Raw genomic sequence first — 18,766 nt, 5'->3', positions numbered from 1 at the left:
CACAACAGTTCAAGCAGCTTCAAGGGCTGGGGGTGACAGAGACAGCAGGAGCCAATCTGCTTTGCGGCGGGCGCTCTTTAGTTGCTGGCACTGCTGATCTTCGCTTCCCGTTCAGAGAGAGCCCTTCCCTCTTGGCTAGGTGGGGGGCAGGAGGAGGGGGAGGATGGGGGCGGCCCGTGGAGAGAGTCCTGCTCCCTCCCATCCGCCTCTGCAGGAGGACTCGCCTAGGTTCTCCTCTTCCCAGGCTAGCACCCTTTTAGCAGCCACTGATTCCCCATGGCCGTTTGGTCCACACACACACGCAAACCCAGTCTTTGAAGACTGCGGACCTATGCCTATCTACTTAAGAGAGTCAGGCCCATTGCGCTTAATGGGAACTTCACGCGAAGAGCTTGTTATTACCTCAGCCGTGAAAGTTCCCTTTACATAAGTGGGATGGACTTTCAGTCATGTAAGCTAAAGCTTAGGATCGAAGTGCCCGATTGCTCTCCCAGCATCCCCTTCGCAAACCCTTCCAAGAAGTTTGTCCCTTCCAAGAAACTTGCTGACAAAGAGGGATTCCTTTGAATCTCTCTCCACTCCTGATGCTTACAGAGGCTAACACGTCTCACTAACGCAGAAGCAAACCTAATGTGTGCGCTCAAGAGGCAGCTGCAGCCAACAGGTGGTTAAGAAAGAGTGGCTAAGAAAGAGTGCAGCTCGTCTACGCTGTTCATTTTTGCATGTGCACTTCAGATCTCCATGCTGAGACGCGTGAAGCGGCTCAGAACATCCGCACCCTGCCTCTCGTCTTGCAGACATAAGTGCAGCTTCTCGCATTATTTTACTTCTTGGTCTCTCTATGTAAACATCGTTTCTCCCTTCTATACTACGCCGCATTCATATCCGTGGGCTTCCACGTATTGCTTTAGGACGCGGGCCTAACCCAAGCCATGCACACGATCGCATCCACGCCCCCTGCCATTTTGTCCGCTTTTCCGAACACACGTCCTGAGGCTGGAATTCCCCATCTATTTAACTAAGCCAGGAGAAAGCAGTGCGGTTAAGAACGCAGCCCAAGGCTACAGCACACGTTGAACTGGAAGCACTGGTCCATGGAAGGCAGCGGGGTTTCCTTAGAGGCCGTTGTGGCAGCTTCATGGGTTCCCGTGCTTTACCACCCTTGGGTCAATTTCGCAGACCCCACGGTTTTAAGTTACCACCTTCTGCCCATGTATCTGACAATTGTAATCCCCACCGTCCTCTTGCTTGCTGGTCTTGAACATCGTGGAGCCAGACTCCACTACAGAAAGGCAATGAGAGACACTCTGGAACTAGAGCCTCCCTACCATATGCGTGATTTTAATAGCTTTTCAGCCGGTGTGTGTGTGTGTGTGTGTGTGTGTGTGTGTGTGTGTGTGTGTGTAATGATGATTCTCCCCACCCTCATTGGACAGATAGGCAGCCTAAAGGTGCAACTTGTCACCCAGGGCACTGGGAGGAAATACAAACAAACAAGAGCTGATCCTTATGTTTTGGACTGATTGACTTTGGCCTGGCCTGAGATCTTTTGCTTCTGTTGATCTCGGAACTCACAAGCGCTTGGTTATTAGTCGCTCTAGGAAAAGAAAAGAAAAAGAAGAAAAAGAAAAGATAGAGTTGTGATGCTGAATGGATGTATGAGATAACATCTACTGGATCAAATTATTGTATCAAAGAGGACACACCTCCTCCTCGAAATCCTGATGAAGTTATGCAATATTTATTTATACATGATTTACCATAATGACACTGCAGTAACTGTAAATGTTTTCGGGGTTTTGTCTGCTAAGAAAGAAAAATCATATCAATGAAGTCCTTCAGCATTCTTAAAAACAACACCACCACCCTCCAAAATAAATTAATATAAAACCACCACCAATGTCTTTATCAGGAGTTAATACTCCTTTTAAAAAATCTGCCACTATCCAAATTATATGCCAATGAAAAAGTTAGCTTATTAAATACGGAAAATGTAAGGTTATTGGATAATGCAAAATGGCTTTAAGTTTAACAGGGGTGAAAAAAATTATTTTTGCCCTGTCCAAATAAAGACAATATGTGAACTTGATCAGCTAAGGAAACCATATATAATTTGAAACAGAAAACGTCTTTCGGGGAATGATTTGTAATTGTATTCGAAACTCTTTATTCCCATCAATTTATTTCACTTCATCCAAATGTGTTTAGAATTGCAGTTTGGTCAAAAAACAAGAAAAGAAAAATAAAACACCCTCCAAGGGTCAAACAGTAGACGTTAAAAGGCAATAGATTCCGTTTCATACTATTTAATAATAGTCCCCCAGGTTTTCAAGAAACAATGGTTAAAACCTTTTGGCAACCCAGCAGTTTCAGAGGTTTACTTTCAATGGATCTGTAACTGGTTTTACCCAAAACTTTAAATTCACCCATTCGAACACGACTGAAAACCGAATGAAAGCGAAAGGAAACGGCGGAAGTATACACTACAAACAAAACCATTGCAACCAATTGTATATATGTATTTAATTGTATGCATTATTCACAATAAGCCTGGGAGCGGCTGAATAATTTAGAATCAATAGTTTCCCTAAAATCTTTATAAAATATTAACACTTTATAAAATATGAATAGGTTAACAATCCGGTTGTGCAAGAAGGCTGAACTGGAAGTCCTGTAATCAGGCTGTTCACATAGTGCTGTCGTGTTAAACGAGATCAGTGACCAAATGGAAATTAATATCTCCAGTCCGCAGGCTTTATAAAACAGTGCATTAATGAGCTCGGATTGACTCTCTCCAGCCACCCACATAGAATAATAGTGACGAGTCAGCCAGAAACAGGGGGAGATCCTGCCTTAAACCAAAAACACGTTCTCACCAGAAGTACTCAAGCCCTAAAACCGCTAGTTCTTCCAACTTTGGCGACCGATCCGGATAATAAAGGTAAGAGGAATATTGCCACTACTAGCTACCCGTTTGAATAAGATTGTAGTAAGACTTTGGTGTAGACTTACTTGCAGGTTTCTTTTAAAGCGACTTTACGTAGGGTTTTTTTGTTGTTGTTGGTCTTTTTACAGTCCTCAGGCTTGCAGAGATTAATTTTTTCCTTTTTCAAAAAATATCAAACAAAACACTTCTTACTTCTGCTAATTTGGCGTCATTTTTTCAACGCTTCGACTCAGTTGTTTCAAATGAGCCTCGTAGACATCCCTCCCGGACTACATTTCTGCGAGCAGGGCATAAGTACATTCCCCTCACCTTTAGCTGTCGGACTCCTACAGTTGGGTCCCCAAAGTTTAACCGGATATACGACTTTCTCCCCGCCGCCCCATGCGCGCCAATACCTTTACATGGCTAAAGCAAAATGATCTTCAGAAAGTGACCGCAACATATATGTTGGATATGATATGATATATCAATGTATGGGGGGGTCATTCTCCGCTGAAAAGCAGCTGGCTTTCTGGATGTGGGTGGAACTCTCTTGTCCTACTCCGATTTCAAATGGAAATGATCTTGAGTTACTCTCTTACCCTGATCAGGGGTCCTCCGCGGTTCCTAGGCTGCCAGCAAGCAACGCTGCTTAATGCGGGCCGAAACCCAGAAAGAAAGAGAGGCGAGCCCTCTGCAACCTATTATATTCATCCTTTGGAGATGCAAGAAGCAATGGCAACAGCAGCCGCCGCCGCCGCGGCCGCAGTTCCACTTCTACCGCCAGGCTCCAAGCTCCAGCAGAGCCCAAACCCCAAAGAAAAACCAAGTCCGCTCTTTGCCGTCTTCCACATCACGGTTAACAGCCATCGGCTTGTGATATGGGCGAAAGTGGGGGCGGAGAGAACTCCTGCTTTCCTTCCAAGTGAATGAAGGCCTCGGCGAGAATATGTGAATTATTTGCTCTTCTTGATTCTCTTCCACGAAGCTTGTGGGTTACGCGACCTTCCTATCACCTACGCATACAAAACACACCATTTCAGTTTTGCTGCAGACTGAGCAGCAGCCTACTCCTTTTATTCGCAGTTACTGTTCATCTGAAGGTGACATGAAAAGGATCTCCCTCCGAAGAGTCTGTAATGTGTATGTGACGGGAGAAAAGAACCTACTGTACTTCTCTCTACGTTCTGAACTTCTAAAGTTAGGGCTCCACCAAGGGAGACTGAGCTTCCACTCCTAAGTAGCGACTAGCGACGAAGTCCCTTGATTTAAGGGGGATGGTTCTGCATAGGATAGGAATCCAATCCACGGTTATAATCCATGCACACGTACTGAAAACTACGTCTCATTCAAAGGCTTACATTCTAGTAAATATGGATAGGATCGGGCTGTTAGCCTGCAATCCTATGCGCATTTACATGGAAGTAAGCCCCATTGAACTGCGACTTACTTCCGAGTAGCCACGTATAGAATTGGCCTGCAGAAACGGTAAATCTTTCCTTGCTGTCTTTCCCAGTTTCCCCTTCCCCCTGCAATGCTCCTTCTCCGGCTTTCCAGCATTTCATATTAATGCTGAGAATGTTTTGGAAACTATTCTGTCCTTCCCCAAGAATGGTATATCTGAATTGCCCCCACCCACTCAACAGTCCTGAATCAGGTCTTCCTTACATTCCCCCAAAAGCAACCTGTTGCCACGAAGAACTTTTATATAGCAACCAAACTAATCGGTTTTCTTCCAAATATTTGAACGTGTTCCTTTTTGATTGCGTATACACACATCCCCAGGTTTCTTTCCCCCCTCTTTTTGACCCTCTAGCGCCACCGTAAAATCAGGATCTCTTAAGGGGGTCCCAACAACTTTCGCGAGCCAGTTCCGGTCCTTCCTCCGGCTAAAGCGCGCGCAGGTTTTCCAATGGAGAAGTCGAGTGAAGGGGGGGGGAGTTGGGGAAGGAGCGGGCGTGTGAGAGCCGTCTCCACGCGTTGGTGAAGAAAAGAAATAGCAGGGAGGGCGAAAAGGGAGGAGGAATTTCTCCTGGTCCACCTTAAATGCGGAGCTCCCGCCATCTCCGCCGAGCGGCTTCAATTCTGAGGCGGCCCCCCAGGGGTCGCGGGGCAGAATCGGGTCCCCGCCGCCGGCGATGGCGCTGGAGGAGAGAGGAAGAGCGGGCGGGGTTTTCTCTGAGTCGGACTCAGGACAGGAGGAGGAGGAGGAGGAGGAGACAGGATCACTCTCGCGCGCGGCTCACCCCCGATCATGCCCGTTAAGGTCTTCCCCCGCAGGGACCGTAGCGTTGCCGGCGGCGCCCACCGACTCCTCTTCAGCTCCCAGGACTCCCTCATCCCCCGCCCCGCTTCTCTCCCACGGGAGGGCTCGGAGTTCCCAAGGGGACAACAACTCTCGCCTCCCCCTGCCCTCTCGGCAGTCATGGCCACTCGTGTCTCCCACCTCCGCTCCCAGAGGCCACGCGGAAGCGCCTGCGTGGGTTCGCGAGCCCCCTGCGCGCAGAGCTCGAGTGTCCCCCTCGGCTGGCCTCGGCCCCGCCACTCGCGGACTCTCCAGCTCCCGCGGCACAGAAGGAGCCACGGAACAGCCCGCCCCGCCCCCCCCGGGTATTTCCTGGGATCCCACACAGGCCGTTACCCGCCTGGAGTTGCCGCGCGGGGTGGGAGGGCGGGGGAGGTCAGGGCAACCCCCCTCCCCAGCGCGCGCGCGCGCGAGAGAGAGACACAGACAAGGCGGGGGCATTCTCGCGCTCTGCTGGGCTCCTCCAGCCCCGGGATTCCCGGCGTGCTCCCACTCCCTGGGGCGTGAGGGGAGGGCCATGTGCGTTTGTTTGGGGGCCTTGCTGCCGCCACCGGCCTGCCTGAGGGAGAGACGGAAGCGCCCCGAGCAGACGCGCGGTTGGCTTAGTTGCGGTCACACGACACGTCCTACTCCCTGCTCCTCTCGCTCGCTCACTCCCAGGGGCTGCCCTTCTCTCCAGGCCCGCCTCTCCCCCAGCTCCTGCTGCCTGGCGTCCCGAGTGCCCTCCTGCCTGGCTGCTCGTCTTCAACCGCCACCGCCTCCTCAGTCCCTGGCTCTCCTTTCCCCCACCCACCGACTGGGCCACCCCCCCCACCCGCCTCTCCTTCCTCTAACCCGGCCCCCTTCTTCTGCAATACTTCCACCACCTCTCTCTCCTCCTTCTCCACCCCCAAGTTCGCTCCTATTTTGGTTTGCCTATATGCGTGCGTGAACCGCGTGTTTTAAATTTATTATATATTTATTGGGCTTTAATTTCCTGCCAGGCGGGCTCCTGTCGTCTCTCTCCCTTTCTCCTCTTGTTTGCAAACGGCGGTGCTAGGGCCGAACTAGCAAGAGCAGCAGCAGCAAGCAATTGGCAAAATCCTTGCAGTTTTTGGAAGCGGGAAGGACTCTATCCTGTTTAAGCGATCTTGTAAGATAACGCAGTCTATTGCGGGGGTGGGGGACCAGGAAAAGAGGAGGGGAAAAGAAAGTAGGAGGAGAAGAGAAGGGAGGGAGTTAGGCTGTTGTTATTTTGGATTCCAAGAGCAGGGCGGGGGGGCGGAAAGACATCACCACAGACACACACACCAAAAAAAAAAAGAAAAGAAAAGAAAAGAAAAAAAAAGCCCCAACAAAAAACCCAAACCCAAAGCACGGAAGGACAACCCCAGAAAAGGACTCACTTTGCCTGATGACTCAACGCAACTAATAATCATTTGTCTCCTCTCTGGCGAATCCCTCGTGTTGCTGCTGCTGCTCTGCTGTCTGGCAGAGGGAGAGATTGAAAGTGACACATCGGGCGCTGTTCGTCTGCGATCAGAGCACCGGCTTCCGCTGCTGCCGCTTTTCCCGCTTGCCCGGGATAGCGGCCCCCTTTAGAGGCAGCTTCTCCACCCCTTTTCTTTCCCCCTCCCCCCCTTTGATTTACCCTCCCCCCCACCTTCCTTTCTTTTTGCTGGAGGTGTGAGAAATCATATTCTGCCCTCCTCTTTTCTCCTCGATCTTGGCAGCCTCACCTTTCTTCCATTCACCATCTCGGATGCCCTTTTGGGGCGAGCTCCGCAAACTTATCAACCCGTCCCCGGCGCAAGAAGACCGTCCACTTTGACCAAGGAGTGGTAAAAGCCGTCGGGACTTGAGGAAACGGGAGAAAGCGGTGGGCTGCGGGAGCCGGAATAGATAAGGAAGAAAATAAGCACCACAAAGAGGAACTAAGAAAACTTTCCACCCTGGATTCTCTACTTTTGATCCATGGACAGAGCCCCACTCAGCCAAGTTACGGACAGACTATAAGCAGTAAGTACTACAGAAAAGCTCATCGAAACCCACAGCGATGCTCCCTAAAGACTTGCTTCAAGAAACTAGATTAACAGAACAGAAAAAGTCACGTCTGTATTGTAATTGTGATTGTGGGGCTCCTGGTTGAAGTACTACTATTATTTATTAAATTCCAATTTATTTGTTTCTGTGTGACTTTCAGTAACCCGCGCTAGCGGTGGCTCCCCCACCCCCGTTGGTTTTCTTGTTTTTGCTTTACTACGTGGTGTACTGAAGCTTGAAAACTCAATCTGCTTGAAATAGCATTTCGGCACAAAATATCGAACCGACCTGCCAATGCTCGCTCTAGGACTTGCAGGCACTGAGAAGGAAAAACACGGAGGAGAAAGTTCCCCCCCGCCACGCAGCAAATTTGGACTTGAATTTTTCTTTGCCTAACAACGACCAAATCCAATCTCCCCCCCCCCGCCGAAACCCCCCAAATTTAATTAAAGATTTGTCTGCACGAGGCGATTTCTAAGCCGCGCGTGTAAAAGCGGAAACAAGAATGCCTTGCTATGCGTTGCTTTTTAGACATTTGTTGTCTTGTAATAATATTGGAAAGTAGGGGTACATTTTAAACGTCTTTACCTGTCACTGTTCTTGCATAGTTTGCCCAGCACTGGGCTGATCTTTCCGTGTATCCCTAGGTATATAACTGGACCACTACTCACCACCTGAAATGCATTAGCCATTTTTATGTTGCACACCCGCTTCCTAATAGATTTATTTGCCGGAGTCCCTAGCTTTTAAAAATTGCGTACTCTACTCAAAGACGGAAACCGTGGCTCCGGTAATAGCATACCGGAGTTAAATGGACGATCAACTTCTGTGAACCTTTCTGTGTCAGGACTTGTTAGCTGCCGGCTCCCCAAGCGCGGTCGGCAGTGCATTAACAAGTCAGGTGCAAAAGCAACGCTCTCTCTGGCCAGCTCTTGCATACTATGCAGATCGCATATATAGGACTGTTTAAAGCTCTCCGCTTTTTAATGTAGATGTGTTCTAAATTACTACACTTGATTTGGATGCTTCTGAAGTGGTGGTGTTTCTCTTTCCCCTCTCTTCTTTTAGGTCCTTGCTCCTTTTATTGCGATCTGCCTGTGGGAACGCTGTCTCCAACTCAAAGTAGTATGGACCGGAGAAGTGAGAGTCCCTGTCTAAGGGATAGTCCAGAAAGAGGGAGCGGCAGTCCCGATGTCAAAGGTCCTCCTCCGGTGAAGGTGGCCAGACTTGAACAGAATGGCAGCCCTATGGGAGCCAGAGGGAGGCCCAATGGCTCTGTCACCAAATCAATGGGAGGTAACAAACCTAGTTGAACTAATGTATACATAACAGACTGGCGGCTGAGTTATAATGGCACAGGGTGTCAGGGTTCAGGTTGGTGAAGCTTGAGTGTCTTGGTGTAGGATTACAGGAAGAAAGTCAACAGCTGACTGTGAATGCCCTGCTTGCCTCTCATTGGTAACTAACAGCTCCACTATGCTTAAATAGGAAAGTAGTTTATATAGAAGGTGGCATATTTTGGGCACTTTGCCACTCTATATGAGGTGTTAGCTGGTTTATGTCACAGTTAAGAGGTCCTAGTTTTTCCTGGAAAACATTTAGTTATCAAATTCCTTGCTCTTCTGTTTAGGAGGAGACATAAAAATACTTTGGAGCTTTTTTGTGTGTGAGGGGGGAGTTGCACCTTCTAAATAGGGACTTTTGAGCCATTGCTATATCCGGATCAAAGGACAAAGAAGTTAGTTCGCCAACTGAATTTAAAAGGGCACCTAATTCTGTTCCTAATATTTTATATATTTAATACAGCATATACATATTATATTACCTTCAAAATGGAAGCTAATTTGAAATCTTCATTTTATAAAAGTAGGTATTTTATAGTTCAGCCCAATTATACACTCGTCTGAGAAATTCTTTTAGTCATTTTTTTAAAAAAGGGGATAACACGGTCATTTCAGTAGCTTAAGAATGTATGTAGATAAATAATGTATGGTTCAAAGCTTTTATGAACTGCTTGTCACAAAAACAGAAAATTGCTCTACTGCTCCATCATACATTACTTCCCTAGTTAGCTGAAAAGTTCTTGTGGAACTTATCTGAGAAGATGTGATGAGATTGTAGGATTGTGATTCTAACACACTTTCTGGGAAGTAAAAGTTTGATAGGAATCAGCAGGATATATTTTCATGGAAATGTATAAGGCAGTTAATGTCTTTACAGAAAACGCTCCAAGCAGATCAAACGTAGTTTTTTCTTTAAGGCCAATTACTACAGATAATAATAATTATAGTGGATGGACAGAGGCATATAGGTTATACCTTGCTTTCTAGAAAATCTAATCTCTGTATGGTGTGGTTTCACTTTCAGTGATCTGAGTAGATGACTTCTTAAAATCCCAGACATGCAGTCACTTGCAGATGTACTCACAATTTTAACTTTTCTCACCTTAAGCATCTTATCTTTGGTGTGAACTTGTTAAGTTGTTTGTTGTAACAGGATCTAACATTTTACATAGTTTTTAAAGTAGTAGAGAAGATACAGGACAAACAGGCAGCATACTATAATGCCTATAGATGAAATTCTTATTGCATAGCAAGGAATGCAAACTTGTAGTGTGTTTAGTTGGTTAGTATTTTGAGTGGTTAGAAGAATGAAGTATGGTACCATTTTTAATAGTTTAACCTTTGTGTATGTTCTAAAAATTGTTGTTCAGTGGGATTTTTAACTGTTGCTTATTGAGAGGCTGGAGTTTGAGGCTCTTTTCCTCCTGCTCAGAACTGTTCTGTATATTCTTAAGTAAGCTTAGTTGTTTTAATTTAAGGTTGAAGAGGAATGATTAGACAATTGAGTTTCTAGTGAATTAATCACTCCCCCCCCATCGCTTATCACTGTGTGCTTAGAGGCAAAATAGATGTATAGTTCTATACTATGTTCACAAAAAAGTCATTAAATAACAATAGTGTTTATGGATTTGTTGCTTACAGTGTCTGCAGTGTTTGAAAATGAGTCTTGGAACAATATGGTGCTGTTTAGAAAAATTTCAGTGTCTTCATTTTTAGAAAGGGTTTGTAAAGTTTGCATTAATGTCTTTTGATGATTTTCTAATATAAAGTGGGGTTGGGGGAGGGATTATTTTAATGTTTTGGCCTACTTGTTCTCACTAATTGCTACAATACTTTGCCACATGAAGTTCACAAGAGTTTGTTGTTATATCAATGGTACAGACTGAATATGATGCGGTGTAGAGTGAGAGATTTTATTCATTTTACATGAAAGCTTTGGTTTTTTTTAGGACATTTTCTAAAAGCTTACGCGTTCATTCACTGCTATTTGTTTCAAGAAAAAAAAATTGTGCTACAGTGCTCTCTTGACCTTAGTCTGTTAGGCCGATTTCTGTAAGTTGTACTACTTGTTGACTTTTGCTTCATTTGTAAGCAATAATGACGAAAAAGTCTCTCAGATCAGTAATGCTCAATACTAAAGTAGTTACACAGCAGGCTATCTTTATAAGGCAATGGCACTATTTAAAATTGATTTTTATTTTATATTAGAAAAGCTTTTAAGGTAACGAGCTTGCCTGTCTTGTGAAAGGCTTTTTGCCACTGTTCTTCTAAAATCTGTTTTATAACAAACTTAAGGTAAATTGTTCACACTTTCCAGCACAACTTATGAATGCATGTATCATAAGTGGCTTCAAAAGATGAATGTGGCTTCAAAAGATGAATTAAATTATTAGAAACATTGTCCTCTTTAATTACAACAAGCAAATCTGATTTGAGTAGATAAGGAAATTTACTATATCAGAAAACTAATATTACACATACAAATCACTGGCCTGTGAAAGTGAGTTAACAAGATGGTTTCCAGTAACATAAAGGAATGTTCATTACATACCGTAGTAAGTATATTGAAAGATGTCATGTAGTAAGAGGGCTTCCCAAGATTTTTCTTGTATAGTGAATCAGTTTGTTATTCACCTAGTGAATGACTGGGAAAAGTTACTAGATTTGAAATTAGCTTTTAAAAAATATCATGGCTGTCAAGCCATGTTTTCTTGTGTCTTTCTAAAGAAAAGACAAGTATACTGATTCTTCACTATGAATCAATTTTAATTCTGGGTACTTTTCTTTGAACAAGAAATATTAGCCTTTCTTTAAACAAATCATAAATAAAAGACCTAAATCTATTACCAAGTGATGAACCATAACAATAGTTTTACTTTATCGGGTACTTTTAATGGCATATATAAGCAAAGGAGAAATCTTCAAGGATATGCAGTTGTAATTCACTGAATTTTTTTTAGCATGGTTGAAGAGATTTTACAGAAAGCTTATGTTGCTTATATTAGCTGTTCTGCAGTTAAAACCTTTTTTGGAGTTGGGGTGAGGTGTAAATGTTTTGTAAAATCTTAAACAAGTCCTGATGCAATACATGTTCTTCCTCCTGGGAGTTAATTTTTTTGGTGGTATTTAAAGTGTTAGATTTAGCTGAACTAGTTTGGGTTAACTTTCTGCCCCACTTTCGATAGGCTAGCATTTCCTCAAGACAAATCTTTAGTTATCTAAGTGGTCTCTTTTAAACGTCTATGTAATAAAACAGAAGTGCTGTAATAGTCATGATTGGCAGTTTTTATAGTGAGTCTGTAGGAGAAAAAGGGGAATATCTCTTTAAAACACATATGATGCCTAGGAGAGAGGTTAAAGCAAGCAAGAGCTCTGTGGTGTTGACAGCTTTATATCCCTGCTGGGTAACATTCACTTACTAGAATTGGCGTCCCTTCTCAGTTAGTAATTTGCTCCATAAGGATTTTGAAAAAGGGTGATTAATGGCCAGGAAACTCAGATTTGTAAAAATCAAGATTGTAATGTATCTATGTTCACGAGTTTTCTGTTCTTATGTGCATTTACCTTCTTATTAACTATGATGGAAAATTAGTCTGAAGAACTTAGTATAATTCAGTTTAATTATTTAAGGCTGTGATCCTATTTTCACTGATTAGAACTAAGTTATGTTGAAATAGTTAGGACTTATTTTCAAACAAATCTTCTACCTTATCATTCTGTGTAGTAAATTGAAATAAAGAAACCACATAGTGTCAGATACCAGCATCTGGGGTAGACAGCTTAATGTTGCATCATATTAGATCCATACCAGATTTGTATAGTGGTGTTAGAAGGCTGACACACTTATTTTGTACTTAAGTTCTGTGTATTTGATGAGACTGTTTCAAGAACTAGCTAGCTCTTTACTTAAACAGAAGCTTTTTAAAAAATGAAGTTCTTCTTTAATGTTTGCTTGGAAGAGCACACTTTTGTACACTTTCTCATTGGCCTTTACTTTAGCTTAATGAACTTTACTTTAATTACACTACATGGCTTAAATGTCCAGGCAAGTGCACATTTTGATACAGTTATTATGATTATAAAATATTGTGTCCCTATTTTGGAAATCAAATATAGGTATACTTCTTAATCGAGTTTAAAGTTTCTCAAAGGAATGTCAGCTGTGTTTTAGAATATTAGCAAAATATCTTCCGCCTGAGCGTATGCATGGTCTCAGAAGCAAGTTCCACAGAGTTCAGTGAGGCTTACTCCCAGGTAAGCTGGAGTAATCAGATATGAAGCCTGATCCTATGCATGTTTACTTGAAAGTAAGCCCTATTGAATTCAGTGTTGCTTACTCCCACATATGATTATAGCTGTAATTTTAAGGCCTAAAATGACCACTATTAATATTTGTAACATGCAAAAGTTAATTACTAGTAGCATTAGAGTTAGGTATAAGAGAGTATGTTGTTACTCTTTATTACTGTCAGAAATATGAGGGGATCACTGCTGATGTTTATTGAAATGTTATCAGCGCAATCACTGCTAATGTTTATTGAAACATCCAGATAGAATATTTAATAGTAAAGTGATCAAAGCATTGGTATAAGGTGTCAGTATTCTGTGTTAACATTATTGTCATCCTTTCAAATTGATAGAGAGTAATACTAAGATGTGAGTCTTTCAGTATTATTCCTCCAGTCTGTATCTACCATGTGAAAAATATAGAATCTTATATTTGCCAGGATTGAGGCTAGTTCAAGCCACAAAGACAGATTTACTCTCTAGAAAATTTGGAATGTGTTGTTTTTTGTATCATAATGTCTAATTGGACAATAATATATATATATATGTGTCAGTTAATATAAAAAGTAGGTATTATACATTACTAGAGTGTAAGATTTGGGGGGGATATGGGCTTGTACTCTCAACTGAGATCAGTTCGAGAAAGGATCTTTAATAAAAATCCTTTTTTTGTCTTTTCAATATAACACTGTTTTCATGCTTTTGGAATCATTTGTCATGCCATCTTTCCTCCTCCTCCTCGGAAGAAAATAGCTGTTCTGAGTTTTCAGTGTTTGAGATCTCTTAAAAGCAAATATATTACTAATTCCACAGTGTGAGGTTCAGTATTCATATTGCACATAATATAAGGATATTCTCCAAGTAAGGTTTTGTGTAACTTTGGAACTATGAAATGACCCATAATAACCATAATGGATTTGAAACATCAAGGTTAGCTATTATATTTTTCCTACATCTGTTCATAAGGTATCATGGGCATCCTGTATAAGACTAAGATACTTGATGCTATCATATTTAGCAAACTAAAGTTAAGAGATCAATATACTGTGGAAAACTTAGAACCCTGATGTTAAACATTCGTCTGGATGTACATTCTAGTGATTTCATTATAATTTATCATGGTTAGAATGCTGAGGAACACAGTCTTGTTTAGGACTGGAGAGCAAATTCAGGCGTTACATTATCTGTCATACATTTGCTTAGAAGTGTAGCTGAGTTCATTTGGAAGAAGTATGCTTAGTATCACAGTCATAAAAGCATTCTTCTATTTCTCTGCTGACCTTTTAGTACAGCAGCTTAGCAAAACATTGTGCAGTTTGTGATTAAAGCAAAAAACTTGGTATATAGAAAAGGTTCCCTATAAAGCTCAAAGAAAGATGGAAAGGCGTTCCTGATATTCTTGGGATAAGTTTTGCTGAATTCAGTGGAACTTTCCTAGTATCTTGCTTCCAAAAATGTTGTGAAGACTTATACCTGAGAATATTAGGTATGACTCCCTATCATAATTCAGGCTTCATAGGATACCCTTCATATATTCCAAGTTTTATGTTTTTATTACAAAACGCATAATTACTGTGGCTTGGCTGTTGCACTATTTCTGTTAATATAGCACTCACCTTTCCCCCAGAAAATCAACAGTGTTTGGATACCAATAAGCTTTTTTATGTTGAGAAGTGGGAGCAGTAGTTGAGTCCTAAGTTCACTTATTTGCAAACATCTTCTGTTGAATAGGTAGGATTCACCTGGTTGTTAGTTTATTCATTCCTCTTCTGTTCAATACAACTTCTGCACAATGTTGTGATTCTTACAATTATTTGCTTGAAAGCTATTTTCAACTGCAGTGGTACTTGTTTCCAAGTAACGTACATGAAAGTGGGGTATTCTTGTTAGCGCAAGTAGATGGATCAGATTTACATTCTATCCTCCACTCTTGTACACAGCTTTCAGTCAAGACCATTGCTTTTTAAAATAGTAGGTTATTTGCTGAAAACTGATTAATGTAAAGCAGATGATATGTGTTTACTAGGAAGTATATCTAATGTAACATTAATCTCTAATATGTATTTGGTGATAGTGGAATGCACTCTTATGTTTGCTAGCAGCATATTTCAGTAATAATAATGATAATAATAATAAATATTTATTTATTTAAAATATTGCTATACTGCCCAAAACTTGTGTCTCTGGGTGGTTTACAATAATGCTTTGTTGTCCCAGAGGCTGATTTCTAATGTTGAAATTGAGGGGGGGAAACATGGTTAGATGTTGGGGGTGGGGGGGAATGTGGTACCCTGCAAAGGGTTTTAACATTTTGACAGGATGGTATATGTATACATAGAACGTTAGTGATGGAGAAAGTGCAGCTTTAATGACAATACAACATAGAACGTATGCTGATGTACTGTTTGCAAAGCAAGCCTAGGGAGATTCTGATACTGTATATGAAAAATGAGATCTCTTTTAAAAAATAACTTTGCCTATAATAAGCGTGAAAGTGCAACCATGAAATAATGCATCATTATTTTTGGTAATGAATTCTGTAGATAAAAATTAGGAAAGTGTTATGCTTCTACCCCAAGACATTGAATAGTCTAATTTGTTATGTAACTACATAGAAAGTAATTTTGGCTAGCTTAGAGTTGACGTGTTAATTTGCAGGGTATTTAAAAACACACACAGCATTTCAAGATTAAAGAACCAGGCATATTTTAGTGATACCAAGACTCCATGCCTGCCTGAAGGCGCTTTAACTTCAAGGTAAAGTTTAGCTGACACAGTGTGTGTGTGTGTGTGTGTGTGTATGTATGAGAGAGAGAGAGAGAGAGAGAGAGAGAGAGAACTGACAGTGCTATCTAAAAGGAAAAGTCTCTTTTTGGCAACACAAAATACTGACTTTGAACTACAGAGTGTGTGCTTAAAATATAACACCTCCCCCCATATAAATGATGAATCAATCTTGTGTTAATTGGTTCCTACTGTATAAACTCCACAGAAACAGATGCACTTTTGTATGAAGATGTTCTATAAGTGAAACTGTTTTAAGAGCTAAAGCCACAACTGACAAACATTTGAGGAGCTGATGATTTCAGAGAAATATACTTCATTATCTCTGCCATGCTGAACTTTCCCACCATATTTAAGCTAAGCATTCATCAAGAATGCTAAACATTTGTGTGTGTAAGAATGAGTTTCAGTTGATTTGGGCTATGGAAAAAAAGAATCAGTGTGCAAGGTTTCCTCTGCTGTGATATCTACTTTTAAAGATTAGTGGTAATGCTTTCTTTGAGGCCTTTCATGGTGTCTATTATATTAACATTGTCAGTTCAAAAATTTACACAATAATGGAAGGTTTGCAGTAATACTAGGGAAAAATACACCAGTTCTGAACACATTTATGAGTAAGTATTGCTGTGTACTCGGAACACTTATTTGAAATAAATTCCATTGGATAATTCATTTATATAATTTATTTAATTAATTCAAACATGCTGAAACTATTCCCCCCTCACACCATTTGAGTTCCAGAATGAATTCTGAAAAACTGAGAGATAAATCTGGTAGAATTTGTGAACATAATCCAGAGCAAGTTAGGCATTTTTGAATCTGATTGAAATTAATGGGATTGAAATGCTTAACTGTACTTAATCCCATTGAGTTTAATAGGATTTTGATGTGTCTAACCTACTTTTGACTGCACCCTATTTTCTTTCTTTAAAAAAAATGTTTCAGGGTTTTGGCATTTCCACAAATGAGCTGAGTTTTCCAACAGATTGGTCCAATAAAAGATATCAGTTCTACCTGTGAGTGTTTTATAGAAAGGTAGGTTAAAGATGATAGGAACCTACTCTGTGTACAAAATAAAATCATATTCTAAATATGTCTAATGTTTACTTTACAAAACAGTTAAGATTAGAAAATTAATTTTGCTGATGAGACAAACAGAAGACCTCTCTAGAGGTTCCTTTCCTCAAAGGTAGATTTTATAGACGCTAGGACCTCAGCATCTTAGGGCTGTTTCACATGTAACTGATTATTGAAATGACTCCAGTTTACTGTATGTTTTGGTGGTGTATTTTTGAAGTTGCCTCACATTTTATGTGTTGTGTGTGCTTATACTCATGTTCTAACTCATGACAAAAATATGCTCCAGAGGCTACAATTAGACATGGCTCCTCACTGTGTATGTTTGTACAGAAAAATGCAATGAAAGAGATACATGTAGCCATTTTGTGTGGTTACATGCATGCATGTACAGGGTGCATTGAAAAATACACTAAATTCTGTGATTTCACTCATATGAGGTATGAACCAGTCAGAGGTGTGTGGCCAGGGGAGCGGGCGCTGTGCTGTTCATTAGTTCTGACTGAAACTGGTACTTGTTTTAATATTTAGATGATATAATAAGATTATAGGGTGCTGTTATCTCAGAGTCCAATGATCTTTATATTTGTAAAAAAGATAAATCCAGGTAAAAAGAGAATACACAGAAGAATCCTCAAGCTACAGTGAGGTACCCTAGCCCTGAATTTATGACTGGTGCGCACAACATCTCTTTTTCTTCCACATAAAGTCTCAACCTTCCTTGGGTACTCATTCTTGTTGGCAGTTATAATATGAACCAGGCAGTTATGGATATGGCTGGCAGCAGTTGCTTTGATCACAGCAACACTTTTTCCATCTGCCATAAACAGAAGTACTACTGGTTTGTGTCCGTTATTGCCCAGTTTACATGCTATGTTCATTCATGTGATTGTGAACTCCCGGACAGTTGAGACTGCTTGAATGGAGAAAATAGTAGTGTGTGAACTAGCTCTTGGTGTCCATATCTGTGGCACATTGACTATGCAGTACAATATATATAGACAATTACTCATTGCATTTCTCTTTTGCTTTATTGAGAAATGTCTGCTGCTGTGAAAATAAACTGTTTCCCAAATAAATGTTCTTAGGATCATAGCCTAAGATAAACTGGTGATTGTGGAGGTATGTGACATTGAAGACTCCCATGTATTCATGTGTGCATATGCAGAATGATATTTAAGTCTAGCAAACGTCTGTAGTAACTTTCTTCATACCAAGACACTTCCTCTTCATTTTGTATTTAAAATATGGTTAACGTTTAAAAAATATGCTTTAAGTGCCATTTGGCAAACTAAGATGAACATAAGAAGAGCCTTGCTGGATCAGGCCCAAGGCCTATCTAGTACAGAATCCTGTTTCCCACAGTGACCCATCATATGTTTCTGGGAAGCCCACAACTATGTGATGAAGACATGCCCTCTCTCCTGCAGTTGCTCCCCTGCAACTGGTATTTGGAGGCATCCTGTCTCTGAACCTCATCAAAACTAGTAGCCATTGATAGGCTGTCCTCCATGAATTTGTCTAAGCCCCACTTGAATCCATCCAAACTGGTGGCCATCACCACATCCTGTGGCAGAGAATTCCTGTGTGAAAAAGTACTTTCTTTCAATAATCCAATTGTCAGTTTTTCATTAAACGTACTAATGCTGTGCCCCTGGAGGTTGGTTGATTGATTGGTTTCTAAAAGATGGTTTAGTTGGGCTAATGCAGAACAAAAACAATATCATAGTGATATAAATTTATACTCTGATCCTGAACACACTTACTGTATTTGGAAATAGGTTCCTAAAGCTTGAAGCATGCCCTCTGTGTAACCTATGTATTTAAATGAATATAAATTCATATTTTTAGGTAATATGAATTGCCATTATTTATGTTGCAACTGGATATGTATATTTCTGAGGTTTGATATTTTGTATTTTATTGGCTATTAAGGAATAAAATTCTCAGTTATGAGTTATGCACTACTTTGCAGTAAAAGGTGCCTTTCACAATGTCTTTTTCCAACTTACAAATAAGTTT

At 41.4% G+C, this 18,766-nt stretch overlaps 1 protein-coding gene across 2 annotated transcripts in view; it reads left to right on the top strand.

Annotated features, from left to right (window-relative positions):
* The first annotated feature begins 5,606 nt into the window (after positions 1 to 5,606).
* SATB2 (SATB homeobox 2) overlaps positions 5,607 to 18,766 on the top strand; it is a 277,520-nt gene continuing 264,360 nt past the window's right edge. Inside the window, exons 1-2 of one of the 2 annotated variants that reach the window (XM_053283545.1) lie at positions 5,607 to 7,229; positions 8,322 to 8,549. In XM_053283545.1, the coding sequence (XP_053139520.1) occupies positions 8,381 to 8,549 (169 nt within the window). In that variant the 5' untranslated portion in view covers positions 5,607 to 7,229; positions 8,322 to 8,380. The remainder of the gene's footprint in view (positions 7,230 to 8,321; positions 8,550 to 18,766) is intronic. The other variant, XM_053283544.1, reaches the window with a different exon arrangement.

The sequence above is a fragment of the Hemicordylus capensis genome, chromosome 1, assembly GCF_027244095.1.
Source record: "Hemicordylus capensis ecotype Gifberg chromosome 1, rHemCap1.1.pri, whole genome shotgun sequence".
NCBI lineage: Eukaryota > Metazoa > Chordata > Lepidosauria > Squamata > Cordylidae > Hemicordylus > Hemicordylus capensis.
This window is presented reverse-complemented; position numbering and strand designations above follow the sequence as displayed.